The sequence below is a fragment of the Neodiprion pinetum genome, chromosome 5 (assembly GCF_021155775.2).
Source record: "Neodiprion pinetum isolate iyNeoPine1 chromosome 5, iyNeoPine1.2, whole genome shotgun sequence".
NCBI classification, from domain to species: Eukaryota; Metazoa; Arthropoda; class Insecta; order Hymenoptera; family Diprionidae; genus Neodiprion; species Neodiprion pinetum.
The window spans coordinates 8,577,595-8,596,799 of NC_060236.1; the positions used below are offsets into that span (position 1 = coordinate 8,577,595).

At 38.7% G+C, this 19,205-nt stretch overlaps 2 protein-coding genes across 8 annotated transcripts in view; both read right to left on the bottom strand.

The window, feature by feature from the left end:
* Sarm (sterile alpha and armadillo motif) overlaps positions 1 to 19,205 on the bottom strand; it is a 184,499-nt gene that overhangs the window by 84,299 nt on the left and 80,995 nt on the right. The window lies entirely within an intron of this gene.
* On the bottom strand, positions 1,665 to 2,820 carry LOC138191067 (uncharacterized). Its single transcript, XM_069136800.1, has 2 exons — positions 2,488 to 2,820; positions 1,665 to 2,421 (listed from the first exon to the last, which is right to left on the bottom strand). Exons 1-2 carry the CDS (start codon positions 2,732 to 2,734, stop codon positions 1,760 to 1,762), a joined length of 909 nt encoding a protein of 302 aa, XP_068992901.1. The 5' UTR covers positions 2,735 to 2,820; the 3' UTR covers positions 1,665 to 1,759.

Genomic DNA, 19,205 nt, shown 5'->3' on the forward strand with positions numbered 1-19,205 from the left:
GATTTTTCATCGTAGACGTAAGGTCGCAGTTTTTTCATCTAACCCGGTTCTTTTTTACCGTATAATATTCTTCACCTTCGCCGGAGTATGCGGAATAAACACCGCATGTGTGCGTCGTAAAATCTGAACGCGGAGTTGAAGTAGCAGCCGATGATCAGCGAACGTGTAACGTAACGAAGATCGCAACCTTGTACAATTCGGAGTAGTATATTATTCGCGAAGCATGCCACGCAGTCTTCGTTACCTCGACGTGTGGGATACATAACGTAAGCACGATGTGTCGGTTGGTCGATGATGAGAAACCGCGGCCAATGAGCAGAAGAATTTTTGTCGTAGGCGTGAGCAGAATCATCGTAGTTTTTACATGGATTCATTAATCACTATGCAAATGCGGCGTGAATCATGGCCGATAAGTACCATTAAGAGGCTTGTATGTTGTAACGCACTTGTGGATACGGTTAACAATTAGAAGGGGGATGAGATGGCTTGCTGTAGTTGATTGCGTGGCATTGCATGGTCGGGTTTTACGGATTCTACGTATGACCCTCACCGAGAAGCATCAACCGCCAAACAAGGTGAACGATGCATAAACAGCCATTCCATCACGCACGATTACAAGTCGAAAAATATAAGAAATCTCTGTGTTCCTCGAAGGTGAATAAAAAGCACAATCTGAGTCAACTTGGAGCCGATTACACGCCAAGTTGTAGCTGTTCAGCATTCGTCATAACTAGATCGTAAAAATAGCGTACGAAGAATCGCATCGATAAATGTGCGTTGTATGCACACGACAATTTTCATTATCCTTCATGGTTTCCGTTTGATTCAATCTCTCGACCGCTTTCTAATATTGCACCATGTTGCATTATATTGCGGGCATCGTATTTTTCACCAAGCTTACGAACTATGGTTTCCAGCATACCAACAACTGCCAACTGTTTCTCTACCTCGTCGAAGCGACAGTTTCCTAATTGATGTAGCGCAAGGTTGGAAGCAGTTTTACGATGATTATAATAACACCGTGTGCTTACGCGTGTTCTTTAATTATTCTTTAGTTTTTGCTCAATTAGTAATTGAGAGGTCTCTATTCGTGGCAAAAAGATAATGACATCACGTCGACAATTGTTGAATCAACAGATTCTTTTTGTCAACCAGAGGTCAATGCAACAAGGACGAGTTTATATTTGCCGTTTACGATTTCAAATCGTCATGTCTGCGGATCAAGGGTCAGATTTTGATTGGGACAGGTAACGATTTATCACTGAGGGTAATTATGGTGGTTTTCAGCGTACGTGATAATCAATGATGACCACGAAACCCTCAAGACTATGAAACTTGCATCGCAAAAATATTCCACTAGCTGCTTAATACACGATTGGACTGCATCAGGTACCCTGTATAAGGGAATCGTGGAATCTGCAGGTTCTTTTACATGATCGAATCGAACAAATCCCTGTCGTCAACGTCATCGTCGTTGTCCTCCTCCTCCTCTTCTTCCTCGTCTTCGTATTCCTCTTCTTCGTCAACATCCAGCAAAGAGTCACCGAGTCCAATGGGCAGTTCGTCGACGGCGCTTTCCGGAAAGTAGAGATCAATCAATTCCGAAGTTTCCTCTTCGCTTTGGCTCTCAAAGTACGGCTCGATGCCCGCAAACCCAAGGAAAGTTTCCTCGTTAACGTGGTTCACGACAACGATGAAAACCTCGTAGCCGGTCGGGTACTTCACCTTTGGAACATGAATGTACGTCTGTAGTACGAAATTATGTAAATCTGAACAAGGTGAACCTTTTTCTCGAAGCTTTCAAGCGACGAGGCAATCCGCTTCGCCATCGGTGGATTGTCCATTTCAAATACACCGAAGCGTTCGACGGCCTCAGCGTGATTCGAAAGAGCCTCCGCGAGTTCCTTGATCCTCTGGGATTTGTATTTGAAGAAGCACTTCGGTAGCGGTGGTGGCGTCTCTTCGTACGGATGATAGCTCTCCATGTACTGCGGAAATATGGTCTTGAAGACGTGGACCTTGCTTCTGGCCTGAAAAATTGCACATTAAACGAACCTCCACCGTCAATCCTTGGACAAACAACCGGAAAGTTTACTTGAGGAGGAACCCAGACTGCTGGGTAAGTCCGTTTCACGTCGTCCTCCACCTCGGGGTCCGGTTCATGAACATGAACGTGCCGGCTGGCAAAGTCCTTGATTTCGTAGGAGGTTCTGGTCGGTGGAAGCAGAGCTCCAGCACCGTGGATCAGAGGTGGAGGTTCGTCGTAGATTATCTTCGACAAGTACTTCTCCACGTCGTTTATTACTCGGACTGGACAATCGGTCGATTCGTCGGGACACTCAACGGGATATTTAACCGGCCAATCAGGGTGCGGTGGTCTGCCCTTCAGCCTCATGATCATGCACTTACCCTCGGTTAAGCCTGGCGTTGAAAAGAAAATTTTTCACAAAAGCTCCCTTGAATTCTCTACATACTGCATGTTTATACCGAAGATGATGTCCTCGGTGATTTCGAAATTGCTCTCGGTGAACATATCCTTGATGATGTCCTCGGTCAGTTGGATTTGTACTTCCTCGACGACGTCGAAGCACTGCTCGAATAAATCGGTAACGAGTTCCACGTAGGGTGGTGCGTTCTTTTTGTCCCTGGGATTGCCCTCCTCGTCTACGAAGACCCAAGGAAACAGGAGCAGGGCGGTTTCCTCACAGAGTTCGAACATCATCTGACTCAGCATGGCCTCGTACTTGGCCTGCTTTTCGGCGTCCTCCTTAGCCGCGATCGCCTTTTCCTTGGCCAGTCTGGTTGGAAAAAGGTGTCAACGAATGGAAGCGGCGAAAGACGAGCCTAACCTCTGTTCCTCGAGAATTTCCCAGCGCTTCTGCTCCTCGGGGCCACGTTCGGAAACCGGGAGTGCAAACCTGGGCGCCTCTTCCTGCTGGACTCGTTTTATCTCGTCAAGCAAAAGCCGGGAAAGGTTAGGACAGTGGGCACCGAACATCATGTTGACCATCGTACCGTTCTGGATGAACATCCAAACGGGTTCGCTCTTCCCCCGGAACCGTTCGAGGTCCGTTATGTCGTTATTCCTCGCAACGGCGTAGCTCAAGATGTCGCCTCCAGACTCTAGCTTGATCTTTCTCAGGCTGCTCACCATCGCTGAGCACGGACCGCTCCAGTCCGAATAAATGTCGACCAGAACCAGCCCCTTTCGCTCGAGTATCAACGCCCATTCGGCATCGTTAGTTACTTCCGTTTGCAGCGCTACCGGCCCACTCTTCTTCGCCATGACCGCTAGAGACTGTCAATCGACGCCTAAGCAGAATTCCGTCATTCCCGATGGATCGACAATCACTTGAAACGGTGATCGATCATCTATTCGATACCTTCACGCTGGTATAGCTTCAAGTGTCAAATGTACACTTTGGGACAATGAATCTGAGACGGTTAATTTTTTACACTAGACAGTTACGTTGGCAACACAGAGAAACCTACAGCGCCACAGTCGGCCGAGCGCGAAACAAACTCAGTCTCAATAAACAGTAACACAACCCATGACCGTCGAATCTAACCTCAGAATATCGCGAGGATAATGACTTGTTGGATTGACACGTCAATTCTTAGGTTAGATCCGACGGTCATGGGTTATACTATGTTTATTGAGATTGAGTTAGTTTCGCGCTCGGCCGACTGTGGCGCTGTAGGTTTCTCTGTGTTGCCAACATAACTTCTAGTGTAAAAAATTATCCATCTCAGATTCATTGTCCCCAAGTGTAACCACATGGTTCACGCGTGATTCGATTGTCGTTTTCTGATTGTGAGACCGAAGAAGCCAAGCCGAATGAGAGACGATGAATTGTTTCGGTCGGATTGAGTGTGTTCTCCGTAAATATTACAGATTTCTTTGAAAACGAATGACGTGTAAAAGAACGTGTTTCAAAGGCATCCAGTATTTCGTCGCATGTACGTACATACACGTATAAATTTAGACCGTGATTGTTGATTTTTTCGCCAAGTATCGCGTCGTGACTTTGTCGGAATTCCGCCATGAAGTAAAACAATGACTAACGAAAAGCACGAACGAGGAGTTCGCGAGTGGCGGCAGCTTCTCGAGGAATAATAAAGACTTTGAAGAAAGCTTCGACAGTTTTAACTCTGATGGTATTCCCCCCACAAAACTGAGTAAACTATATTACTATTGTACAAAACTGTGAAAAAAATGTTTATAAAATTCTATCACGTAAAAGTACTGCTGGAGTTAATTTCCAATTTCTGTGTTAATTGTATGTATTGATGGTAGTGTTGGTACTTGAATATTCATCTGCCCTCACTGGTTGTTGTTTACGGTGATTTAAAACATGTTTATAACTAAGTAAATACAAGAGAAAAAGATTGCACATGTATTTTGAGAAAAGTAGAAAAAGATATAGGTCTCTTAATGCCGATCATTTTATACCTAAACATTCAGTATTATGTTAATTATATTTGTTTTTTATAAAAATTGTTTAAAAAATCTGGAAATATGCGTAACTTGCATAAAAATAAATTTGGATGTGCCGTAAAAAAAAAAAAAACTAGCGCTATATTTTAATTCAACATTATTGCTTAAGAGGGAAATTCAAAGTTATATTTCGCAGGCCTGTGTAATCGTAAACTGTTCGGAGTGACAGTTTTCAACACGTGGAACACTCCCGTAATTTTCGTAGGTATAATACGCAATATACATACACTTGATACTTCTCCGTACGAGATGTAGATTATCCTCGTTCGTCCGGGCGAGCCGTGGGCGTATATACCGAAGTAAGAATGACGAATAATTATAATCTTTGAATTTGTCATCTCGATGAGGATGAAAATTGTTGCATTGAGATTCCGAAATACACCGATGACGGCATAACGATTAGCAAGTTTAAGCAATCCGAATTCAATCCTGATTGAGTCACGTTGTTCGAACTGCTTCAACGCCGTAATCCTGCGTCCTGAAAGAAATTACCGCAAGGTTTGCCAAGTTGCGGAATATTCGAAATTCTTCCCAGCCAGCACCGAGAGAAATTTTTATTTCCGGTAACCGCTCAGTCCTCAACAATTTTCATCTTTTACCACAATCAAAAAATATAGTTCTAGGTACGAAATGAAAATTAGTTTTGGCGCTGTTACCGGAAAGTCTAGTACCTGTTACTATATTTTCTTGTAACTGTTGCGAAAATTTAACGCTCGTGCAACGATAAATTGACGTTAAAGCCTTGTTTAACTAAAAAAGTCGAGTAAACCTCACAAACTGATTTTGCGTTGCAATATCCAAAATAGGATCGACGATAGCGCAAAATGGTTACGCGTACCTCGTTTTTCGCAATTCCAACGATATTCAAACAGTGTTTTTAACGATACCTGTTTTACTGAATTATTCTAGTTACCGTAACAAATGAAATTTTTCTCATTGAGACAGCCCGCACCCAGATTTTCCTCCTTTCACCAAGTATATCGAATCAGGGATACACCGCAGACGCCTTCCGCGAGAATTCTGATTCGGATGACTAACGCGTCTCTTCTGCATATGCGTGCCAACTGCAGTTGCTGTATTCGTTGAATACCAAGGTGTCATCCTCTTCTTCCGGGATTCTTTCTTCATCGTATCAAATTTGTAGCGCTAAGTGTTGGACGGTGTTATAATAATTCGTATCGAGCACGGACTTCTTTGTCGTCCACCGTTGTAAACGCAACGCGTGAATCAAGTTTCCAAGTGGATTACTTCAGAGAACGTAACTTTGGATGTGGGCGTTGACTGGAGGAAATCAACGCTTCGATAATCACGCCACGTTATTCGTTAGAAAAATAAAATCTGTATCTCAATTCCAGTTCCTCACCTGCAGTAGTCTCGAGTCTCACGACCCCGATCACCATCGGCTTCAAGCGTAAATCTCGAGGATATTATGCACCCATTAATTCCACATCTTGCGGTTGGAGAAAGCTTTTTACTTTAGAAGAAAGAAAAAAAAAAAAATCAATCGGTAGACACATTTTGTAGAAAATTTTCTCGTGGGAAGACCATATTTTGTTATAAGTACCAAAATTAATGAAATTGTTCTTTCAAAATTACAAAGAAATTTAAACGAATGAAAGATTATACTTATAAATACGAAATTTCAATTTTCACCTAGTAAATTTAACGAAATAATAATTTTTTCGGGCTATTATCAAAATAATAAATACCCTTTGATAGATTCAATTAAATTACTTCGTACAGTTCACTGAATCTATTCGGTGAATAAAGATTATTTTTGTCGAATTGGCATTAAATTTTCGCAACAGTTATAAGAAAATATAGTAACAGTGATCGTAACGAGAAAGAATAGTAACGGATACTAGACTTTTTGATAACAGCTAGAAAACTAATTTTCATTTTGTATCTAGGACTAAATTTTTCGACTGTGGTAAAAAAATGAAAGCAGTCAAGGACTGAGCGGCAACCGGAACTGAAAATTTCTCTCATTGCACTATGAAATCAACTAAACCTTTTGGTTGTGTGAAAATAATGATCGATAGGAAATTTCAATCGTTACGACCAAATTTTTTTCTGAGTGTGTCGGTGGCGCATGGTTGCAAAAATTGTCTTGTTGCTTTTCAAGCTGCTCCCACTTCGAAAGCCAACTGCAACATGTAAGCCTCTAATTTGCAGACTTGCCCCTTGCTTTCGGGTCAGACTCCAACCGTCTATCCGCAAGTCTGGCGAGTGCGTAAAGTGTGACAACTTTAACGCCATAAATACAAACAGCGATAAAACGAGCCCAACAAGGCCTAACACCGTGTATTTGTATCGGGAGTAAAATGAGCCTGATATATTTCGTCCGGAGATGTATGTTCGTAGTGCGCGAATAATTCATACGAGACAATTCCATCGCTGTCGGTTTAACGAGACAAAGGAAAGCCGCGTAACTTCTCATCTCGGTCATTATGTTACGCGTATTGTAAGAAGCTTCGCTGTTGCTACTCCGATGGCCTCCTTTTTTCCTCCCTGTATGCGTGTGTATTTTTCTCTTGCCACTTTTCAATTTCTCTCCATAGAGACACGGAATTTGCATGAAAATTGTCGCGTCGTTTGACCCTTATTAAATCGAAGAATGCAGTGTATCACGAAGATGACTGTTGCGAGAAACGAGACGACGAGAATTAGGACTGTAAAGCAGAGAATTAATTCCTCGCTCGTAATTTTTACACCACGCAATGATTCCCAGAATTCAAACGAATCAGTACACAGCAATTTTCACCACAGTGGGCGAATCTTTGCAGTCTTCCCTAATTTCAGCTATGTGCGAACGTTTAAAAAAATCGCAACCTCGATTCGACAAGCTCCGTATATTAAAGGTACGTGGCCTTTCTGTTTTGCAATACGATATCATGCCTGCTGATGAGGCGCGAGGCGTCAAATTTCATCGACATCTTTTGTTAGGAAACTTTAATGTCACTCGAATGACCGACACGTGTAATGAAAAGTCTAAAGTCACTCAGCCGGTTTGTTTTAATTCCCAATTTACAAATCTACGTATTCGTTAAATGCTTCTCTCTTATTGTATTTCGTTTAACCGCGGAATGATTCACAGCCGAAAGACGTTTTTTTTTTTTTTTCTTTACACTCTACGCGACTGTAATCATCGATCGTAAAATTGAGCTATCGATATTCGCTGCGACGAGTGATTATTAAAATTCGCTGCAGTATTGCTGACACCGAATTCAACGTGTTGCAGCAATACTACGTAACACAATTCAACCGGTGGAATTTGTGTCACGTAGAAAATTCACTTCAGGGTTCATCGGAGTTCATTTCCTGAGCAAGGAAATCGGTTTTTCTCCAATTTTCACCGTTCATCATTACGCATTGGTTCGAAAATTTACTCGCATAATTTTGTATCTTGTGATTTAATAATATATGTATAATTTAGGGCTATATATAATACGAGTGAAGAAGAATTTTTGATTGAACACTTGTAATTTTTATAAAAAAATTGTAAGATTTACGAAGACAGCAGCAGATACCGGAAAATAAAACGTTTCATGAATGGTACGTGAAATAGCTTCGCAAATTGCAACGAGGCGTTGCTTTTTAGCATTTTTACGTTACACATCGGCGACCGGGATAACAAGATGGGATATTAAGCTAAACTGCTAGGCTAGACTAAGAATTAGGCTGCGTCGTAAAACTAAGTGAAAACCTCGACTGCGAGCCTCCGGTGAAGAAGATGATTGCGGTGGATCCAGGAAACGAGACTTCCGAAAGAACGTATTAATCTTTGCTAGCATTACCGAAAAATCTTTAAAATCCTTCAACTCGTCGAGTTGAGTAATTTTTAACAAACGAATTCTAAGAATGAAAAATCTGCCATTTTTAACATCTTTAAGTAACACAAATCATTTCTGTCACAACTTAACTGTTTGAAGCTCTAAGTGATAGTTAATCAACAATGAGTACAAGTTTTATGGAGTTTCACTGATTGACGAAAAAGTAAAGAGACAAGATTGATAATTTTTAATAATTATTAACAAGTTTCGTATTTGTCACGTGTTATTCATTTGTATTTCTGCAATCGAGCATCGAAATTCAATCGAATCTTTGGTATTTATCTTTCGCTTATATATATCCGTGTGTTTTTTACTTTATTCTTCAATATTCTTTCAATTCTTTGAACGGTATTCACGCTATTTTTATACAAACACGAACGAATGCTTAGACTTCATGAATCGTTATCTTCATTATTGCAAGACATTGATAGAAGCTAAATTAACGATGAGTAAATGACCGCGTTTATTTTGGAAAATTAGTTTTAAATCCAAGCACGACAAGAAAAGCAGTTTTTCCAGTCCGTGAGCGTAGGTATATAAAAAACATAAACGTTCAGCAAGTATGTTGCACGATAATTATACCGTCTGTGTAATCACGTACAGTTTTTATCGCCGTCAGCTTTCGTTAGAAAACCGTCTAATATATAATAAATCTATCGCGACGTATCTGGAACGAATCGGTAATGAACAGTTAATAGAAAAAACGCTAATCAAGGTTGTAAGTTTAATAAATATACCGGGTGCAACAAGAGTACTGCAAAAATTGAAACGAAAGAAATTACGATTGAAACTCGAGCCAAGATTTATTCTCTCAGAAAATCTTAAAGTTGATTTTTTTTTGTTGTTTCTTTCTTTTTTCATTATCATCGCGCCGCAATATCAAATAACCAATTATTTGATACAAATAGCGAGTTATAAATACATGTAGAATATATCAATTAATTATTATAGTTGAAAGAGAATTGACTGTGAACTGAAATTTCATTTAAAGAAATAGAATTTTCAGTTGGGTCATAATTTTATTGGAGATGACAAAAATGTTCTTTTTCGTTTGAATAATACTGGCAGGAATGAAGCTATTATACACTGAATATTCGAACAGGAATTGTGAGGAAAACGATCCGTTTCATCGCGCGGAGAGTCGATGCATGCGGTTTGTGCGAAAAATAAATACAGAAACCCGAAGTATTTGTTGTACAAATATGGCCGATGTACAAGTGCGCTGCAGGTTACGCCGGTTGTTTTGACAGATGTTAACGATCCATCGGAGTCGGGATATTGCGTTAGTTTTGCGAGAGAAGAACCTGGTATGGTATATAATCCATGTATTGAATATTAATACACGAGGTAACGCATGAAAATTATGTAGAAACACCTGAGTGGAACCGTTGTATGTATAATTTACAATATAAATAATTACAGGCAGATCAAGTAAATAAGATATCCATATTTATTTGCGCACCTTGTTTCTAAGTATTGTACCGATAATATTTTTCTTACCCGAATTATACACAGGTCGAGGTATGCAGGGCGCTGTAAACAGTAAAACCTTATTGTTATAGTTATTGGAAATTGTCCTTATGACGTCAGAGTATGGTTGTCGGCGCCATTTTATCACCAGATAACCCAAGTTTTTAAATTTTAACACCAGAACTACCAGACCAGTCAAAGGACTGGTTTTACAATTTCATTTAAAAATTCCTAATACTTAATGCTCAATTTTTTCCCGCAATGCGGAATATTTTGAACTAGCTTTACTAGTAGCTGAGATATATCAAATTAAATCCCGCTGGGTATTTTTTACACTCTCTGCCAAGAGAGAAATACAGTTTGGATGTTTGCCTGTCACTTAGGTTAATTCAACATAATCAATTATATATCTGTTCTACTATCCACACGCGAAAAAATTCGGTCAACGCGTTGCAACGGTCAGCTGTTAGCCTGAATGCATTAGTTTAATTTTTTTCCCCCAGATAACGCACGTCAAATTTTTTTGGTCCGGGTAACTTCTGCCTATAAACTATGTAAAAATATTTCACTTGTACGTTTTTCGTACTTATACGCTACGTATTCCGTTCCCTAGCGTTGTTATCTATCGATTTATGCATTATTACAGCTGAATTTTGATTCGAAAGTATCGAATTGATGTTCGACTTGTCTGCCGCTAGATGGCGCGCGCGTTTCGATGTTTCGTGTGCTTGTCTGCCGCTGGATACACACGTGCCTATTCCTGTCTCAAATATGTTGAAGCAAGTTCAGGTCAGTGCCTGATGTACAGGAAGATTCTTTACCTACCGTCACTAAGATGATACCTGTAAGACCGATGAAAATTATAAATTTTTCATTTTCCGCTCTTGAAGGTACGGAATATTTGGGTAGTTCACTTTAAGGTTGTTCTTACTTGTACGTCAGTATTGCCATACCCCTCGAAAAACGTATAACTGAAGTTTCACTGTATACGCGCATCTCGCAGACAGGTAAATCTATAGCTTCGCAACCCACGCGGTGAGACTTCGCGGCGCCTCGTTACCAAGAACTCAGAAATATATCCGCTTTCCCTGATTTCTTATCACGATTTTTACGGACAGGCGTCTGCAATCGAGATACGGAAGTTGGTTCGTTACCCTTAATTGTGTCTATGCCCGAATGTGGTGGTGATTTTTTTAACAGCAATCTTTTAAACTCGCGAAGCATTTGCTAAAGTATAAATTGTTGCGCTCGGAGTTTTTTTCGCGTTCTTGAGAAAGGGAATTTTCCGACCCATTAGATTTGCCGGTATTTTTTGTTCCTTGATTAAAACCGGGCAAAATCGTTATCTGCAGATCGAACTTATCGAATATAATTAGTAGTTCGACTTTTGAAACGATTCGCGTGGCTGTTCTTACAAGAATTTAGAATTTTCTAGAATTACAAAATTTGTAATTCCCTCTTGAGCGGGGAAATAGGCGAGGGAAAAAAAAGGAAAAATACCGATTACGCTCTTAAGGTAATTAGGTCTCGATCATACCGTTTGAGTAGATGGAACGAGAAGGTGGTCGAACACCTTAAACGCATGCAACCAGATCGACATACTTGTAAGGCACGTCACGTAATTCTCATTAATTTGTAAAATAAAAAGAATAAAAAAAAATAACAAATAAATAAAAAACAAAGTCTATACTGTATATAGTAATAATAGTATAAAAATAAGTAAAAGAAACCTTTTTATGTAGGAAAGTCAGAATGCATCCTGAATAATAATTTTCTATTCAATTCTTTCTTCTCTCTGCATCGATAAATATCTTTTGAAACTGTACATGCGCGGGGTTGAGAATTCGGCATAATCGATCTCGACATCAAAATCTGTTATTCAAGTTTCGCATCTGCATATAACTTCTACAAATTCGGTAACGGTAATTTCACACGCGCGACTGAGACGTGAGATAAATGTGCAACGGATGCGGACAAATGGAACGGTAATTAACAACGTTTATTGAAAAATTTCACATCGGTTTGATTAATTCGTCAGGTGAACCGGGGAAGGGATAGATGGATATAACATTTCGATCGCGTGGGAGTTCAACTTCGTTACTAGTGTGAAAGATACAAAAGCCTAGATGATGAATGTCTGTCTCTAGAAGGGCATGCCTCGCGTTTTATAATTAGTAATTGCCGTTTGGATGAAGAGTAATGGCCGGTTGCGATTGTCCGGACGCTTTTCGTCCGTGAACATCCGCATACATACACACACACACACACTGCAGACAACATGCAACACATATCCGATGTATCGCCTATGGCATCGGGAAACCGCGAATGATCGGAAGTAGCTTAAATCAACGATCAACGATCATCAAAACTTATCGCCGAAACTCCGAAAGGCAATTTGAACCCAGTGAAATGATTAGCCATGATTTCTTCACGGTTGTTCGATTGTTCTTTAATTTCGACGAATTACTAGATCCATGATTCAGGGTTGATTTTTCTATCATTCCCAACGAACTTCCGAACTTTGTTTTCAGTCTTTAAAATTTATTCAAGATTTTGACACTCTTTTGTATGTTGAAACAGATTTTTCACTCTTTCTTTTATGTTACATAATTTATAATTCGTACATCGTAATTTCCTGAAGATACTTTCCTCGATTTTTTGCATCGTCCTCATTTGAGTCACGGGTAAATTTTATTCCACCTACTTAAACCACAAAATGAACCAAGGTTTCCAGCGAACGATGTAACATTCTGTCGGTGTCTACAACTTCGCCACTTATCGTTAGCGACGACGACTTTTACTTTGATTGCCCGTGCTGAATGTGAGAAGCTAACAATTAGGCTCGAGGTCTTGCAGACCCTGACAATCACCTTAATTACGTTTCAAAGGATCGGCTTCTACATTACATTATACAACGGAATAACAAAAACCAAGCGCTATTGACCGTCAAAGCAATCGATTGGTCAAAATTCAAAGGGCCAACATAGCAGTCGACACCTCGTGAAAGATCCACAAAATGTGCTGGAATGTGCGGCAATTAAGAGGCTGGTGAAAGTGCCGTCGTACCTTCACTAATAAACCGCAGATGATCAAAAAATATGCTTCAACTTCCGAACTTTCATTCGGAGAACAAAAGTATAACAAATTAGCTGATACGAATTCAATCATCAAAAACATCTTAACAGGGGAATTTCCAATCGTAAAAGTATGATATCAAATCTCACGATCCTGATAAGTCTGCATAAACATTTCACTCGCCGACTGAAGATCATAATACATTAAGTTCTGATGAGGATGAGATTACTGATAAAGCGGATAATTGGCACGAAGCGTCTCATTAAGGAAATGATACACATCTCAATGAATGATACAGTTAACAAACGCCCTGACATTCAACATCCAAGCCAATTATATTCTAACAGTATTTAACTGTCAATGTCCATCTTTGCAAAACAATATTTTCAAATTCTCGCGCCTCTAAAACTCCGATCAAAACTTGATCCGTGTTCGATTCACACCACTTGAGTCATCGATAGTTTGTGCGTCAGCCATTTTTGACAATTTAGTAAATTCGACTTTCTTTTTTGCGTATTTTCTCAAAAATTTTCATTGTAAATTAAAATAAGAAAGAAAAAAAATAAAAATAAATACATAGTAGTTTACGTCGTTGCACCGTGTTCGTAAATTTGTAACTCTTTTGTACAGTAAATTTTTAGTAAATTGACAATTATTTTGTAACTGTGTACATCAAAGACTAAATCATCGCATTGTTCAGCAGTAGCATTCGCACTGCGAAACGCGTTCATTAAATTGTCAAGCAAAGAGTGCAGCGGCATTTATTATATGAAACGTGTTTGCGGTCAGTTTTATTTATTACACCTTTGCGGCCTCGCTTGATGTGTACGTACAGTAATTAATAGATTGCGTAACGGTGCAGCGGCGTTTCGCAACATCCGCAACTCCTACTGTATTCGCTAACACTAATTGCTCTTTAGTACGACGCGACGCCAGTCAGTCAGTCACTCAGTCATCCTTGAGACATCTTTTCGTCCCATCAACTCGCAGATCTATGATCCATGATCTGTGATACATGCGATGTTTCGCGTGACGCAGATTTAGGTACGCGCATAAAAATGAGTACTAGAATTTGTGCGATTTTTGGAAAAAAAAATCCGAGTATCAGGAGGAACGTGAAACGAAATTATACGGTAATCAAAATCACCCGCCCAATTTCTTTTCTGCACAACTATTTCACATGAAATATTAATCGTAAGCTTTCAAATCTGTTCACCTAATTGTATGCTTTTTGAAGATTTTGAAGATTTTTTTTTTATCTCACTAGCAATTTTTTTTTCCCACCTTACGTAGAAAATTATATACAAATTCAGAATTACGTTCGTCATCACTTTTCAAAATTCACCCGTCTTAAATTTCGGCAATTTTTTTTCTACGTCAATTGGATAAAATACTGTACAGAAAAATATCGAAATTTCAGTTTCGATGGTCTCCTTGATTAGATTTTTATCCTGTCTACGTTCACACGTAAACAAAAATTCCTCTGTATGAAGAAACACTTGACTATATTACTATAAGTCAGATATATAGAGGAAATAATTTGTCCTCGACTGTTTCCTATTCTTTCGTAAACAACGAACTACCTTCAAACTTGTCGCTGTTTTTTCCAATTTTTTTTTTCTTACGGATTGATGGAGGATAATTACACTCATCGATGCGATCATGATAGAATATTCGTATTATCGTTGAGACCAGGTGTGAAACTACGATGTAACAAAAACAAGAGTAACGAATGAACATCTGTAAAGGTTCATCTGCAATTAGCAAAATGTTGAAAGATTGAAGTTACCTTGCGCAAGAGATTACATTGTTTAGTGAATAATGTAGTAAAGATGAGGGTGATTAATTTTACCGAAAACAAAAGTCAGACATATAAGGTATGTAATTGAATTAGAGTTATTCCAGTTGTTTGTCGAAAAACCAGTTTCTTTCTGCGCTATTTTTCACCTTTATTTATTAGTATGTAAGAAGAAAACGGGTACCTGTAATAAATTTTTCAGAATTCTAATTTCCAGTGAAAAGTCGTATGATATAAGTACGTAACAGCTGAAAAGAATCCAACGAGCCAAATTTGTCAAAAGAAGAATCTTAAAAAGATGAAGATTCTATTTTTTCGCGGTAATTATCCAAACCTTCAAAAGTTTCTATCCGTTATTTTTATCGCATTTATTCATTCGTTCACTTTTTTTTTTCTGTAGCTAATATCTTAGTTTTATTTTGTCAAATCGCCGAGCAGGAGAAAATGAAATTAAATTTATCCATATAAATGTGGTTGAAGTTATGGGGCCTCGTTTCTTTGACAGAGTAAACAACATAGCGAATCCGTCTTGATGCCCCGTCTTTTACACGTCGACTCGGTATCGCGTTATTTATATCTTTAGCCTTACGTATGCGAAGTTACCAGTTTCTTGGTTCGGTATCTTGGCCAGACTTTCCCATGGGAGTTACAGGATACAAATACCTGCTATACGTACAGTAGCCGAATGCATATTCAATAAGCTGAAATAGATTCCGCACCAACGAACCTTAAACATTTTTTACCTCCTTGTTAAATCCACTTTTCCACTTTTTTCTTTTATCTGGTTCAATACTACCTTCGTTTCATTTCTCTCGATTTTTTCTTCCCTCAATACGAAAGTAAAATTATCTGAACGGCGATAAAATACCCGTAAAAAAGAGAATATTGATAAATAAAGTTCAAAGTTGATTTGAGAATAACAACAGAGATTGAAAAAAAAAAAAAACACAAGATATATAGAAAAACATCCGCTGTTACAAACTTAACGGCATGGACCATAGATTCAAATGATAAACGTACATACCGAGCTGCCTACGTGAATGTTTAAATAAAAGGGCCTAGTGTGTCAGGGTCGAAGAAGGATATTGACGCTATCCGCCGGGCTGCCTCCGCTTTTACAGTACCTTAACAACACCTACCTACCAATTACATACCATACCTTAAAATATACTTATACAATGGTTTATGTAACTGGGTATAATGTACAAAAATTGGATAGCTGGTGTAGGAATTCTGATAAATGTACGTACGTCACACTGCTGAATGCAACTTGGCCATCCTGTAATAAAATAAAGTTATGTATGGACCATTCAACGCAACAAATTTTTATGCAATTGCCCCATTTCCAAAAGTGTACCTTACGTTTATTCAGAATTTTTTTTTTTCGAGTATATCCGATTCACTTGTGATTTTTGAAATCACAAGGTGTATTTGGCTGTGATTTAAGAATCTGAAAAATTTCTCAAAAATATTGAGTCAGCCAACAAAATTTTCAAGCCTAGACTCAGAATGGATCGGCGTTCGCTTCTACACTTTTTTGGGCTTCTTTAAAAAAGTGGAAAAAAAAATAGAAACAAACGTCACTCTTTTTTGGTCTGCTACTTGCACATTTTTGTACCGGACTCAGAATTTTTAAGAAGCTTTTCAAGTTTTTCACAAGAGATTTTTACGCTTCGAGATGAGAAACTGTTAAGAATAGAAGCGAATACCCGCTCACTCTGGGTCTAGGCGTAAAATGTTTTATATCTGACGCAAGATTTTTGAGAATTTTTTCAGCTTTAAATTACGGCCAAAGACATGTTCGTTTCAAAAAGCATAAGTGAAGCAGACGAACTACAAAAAAAAACACTGAAAAAATTCGGGCGACTCTTTTGAAGTTGGTGTATTTGCATAAAAATTTTTTCAACGTAATCAAAAATAATGAGGGGCCGAGGTTGGTTGAGTTGGCGTCAAGTGCTCCATATATATTTTCAGGCACATTACATGTACGTATATGTATATCTAACCCCCCTAATATGGATTGATGTTTCCGACGATTAGATTCAAACATTAGTAGGTATGTATTTTGTATGCAGCAAGAGATACGCGGAGTGAATTATACAACGTGGAGGATTACATGCCGCAGCTTCAATTCGCGTTATGAACATGGTACATATACTCGTATATGTCGTATACCGTGAGTTTTTCTAAAGACGAAATGATCCGTGCGCCTGAGGCAGGCAACCGGAGTTACAGCTCATGTTTAGGTTGAGCACCTTATCCCGCCATGGCCATCCCAACCTTCAAACATCATGTGTTGAACACGCCTGAATATTAGAAAATGGTGAATATGATGAAAAATTTATTTTGGACAGTGAACTATGTCAATAATGAGACAATTAAGAGTAGGACTGTCATAAAATTCAGTTATTCATCGCGACAATGGGGTGGTGAGATACGGTGCTCAACCTGGACATGAAGTGTAATGCCGGTTGCCTGCCTCAGGCGCACGAGTCGTTTCGCTGTTAGAAAAACTCACGGTATATATTGTAACGTGGCTGAGATTGAAATCTTACCCTATCTCCATTTACCATCTCCATCATACATTTCGTTAACGACTCGACGTAAAAAATTGCTAATAACAATATGCCGAACGAGCAATTGGTGAAAATTGTTCAACTATTACGGTGAAAAATATTTAGATCGAGATCTGAGTAGTTATCAAAGGTGGTGAATTTTTTTCACAGTAAAACGGACGTATTGATAATATCCATTGTTTTTACCCACATTCAATTGTTACTGACTTAATATTTTTATGCTATGACTTGCAGAAACAAACAGTTAGAACTATCAGTTATTTGCGATTTTTTACGCAAACTTTTTTTCTTTTTTTTGGCTTAGTTGAAAAATAAACCGCCTTTCACCAACTTTTCAACGTGGAACCTCCCTGGATGTGCGCGAATACTTCTTTTTCGTCCTAATTCACTTCTATCACAATTTGTCGCATGTATTCATTATCTTCTAATTTCTTTGACAATTATTTCCGCAAACACACTTCGAATATTATAACAAAAATACAGTTACTCAGCGTACGTAACGTTAGAAAAACAAACAGAATAAATTTCTCGGAATCTTAACCGCCCCGCTGATCTTTACCACCTGCATATATTATATACAAATAATATTCCTAGTTAGACGTATAATATTATTCCTATAGATTGACTTCACAGCTGCTACTGTCACCGTGAATGATATATTATTTACCTCAATGTACGGCAAACGTTAAATTTCACATTATTACGCACATTAGCAGTGATGATTTTACGTATCTCTTTCATTTCATGAGTGAATTAGAGTGCTGCTTACATATATCGGGTTAGGTATTTCGTATAATAAATGTTACATAAGTATAATTGAATATAGGGTGAAAATCCGACTGCATTCATAAAATTCAGAGTACATTTTACACAAAATTGACTGTATTTATGCAATCAAAATCAAACCTCACCAGAATCTGCCTAAATTTATGCAATTCGAGGCAAAGTTTACCGTAATTCGCCTGCATTTATGCAATACTAGTCAAAGTAAACCGTAATCCGCCTGCATTTATGCAATTCCAGTCAAAGTTAACCGTAATCCGCCTGCATTTATGCAATTCCAGTCAAAGTCAACCGTAATTCGCCTGCATTTATGCAATTCCAGTCAAAGTTGACCGTAATCCGCCTGCATTTATGCTATTCCAGTCAAAGTTTACCGTAATCCTCCTGCATTTATGCAATTTAAAGCAAACTCCAACGAAATCCGCTTACATTTCAGTAACTACGGCGAATTTCGTAATTTATCTTATTCTTTGCGATTGGATGACTTTTGATTTTCTTCAGTCGTGAATCATGATACATGATGTCGATCGGAGACAAGTATTCTCATTTTCCGAAATGCAGATTGATTTCTGTAAAAATTTACCATCAATTGCTTAAATGCAGCGAATCGCGCATGTACTATTTCCACGAAATAACTTGGTATTGTAGTTGAAATACACCATTTGCGCGGGAATTATGAATGACTCAATAAATTGTAAGATAATTGTAACTGTAATTTTTGAGTATGTATAAGCATAATATGCAATTTAGCAGTCGACGGAACTGTGCGAGACGTCTAAAATTTTTTGGCGAGATTAAAAATTGAAAGGATTTATAAATGAGGCTTATAGGCACGGGGAAACGAGTGGGCGAAACGGGATTCGCGACTTTGAGCAGAGGACACGCGTACCTATGATATACGAATACATATGAAAAACGGTAGAGCGTTATAAAATTGATGCAAGGTACAATTCAGTACTTGATTCGTATGCTACGTACAGATACGTATTATGTTTAGCATTTGCATAAAGATCGAACGAAGAAAATATCGTAGGTCATACAGGTGAGTGTGTCCGACGCTCTGCGGCAAAGAAATAGAAAAGTACAGACTAGAAAAGAGATAGAGAGAGAGAGACAGAGAGGGTGAGAGAGAGAGAGAGAGATGGGAGATACGTAACGAGGAAGTTTGCAAG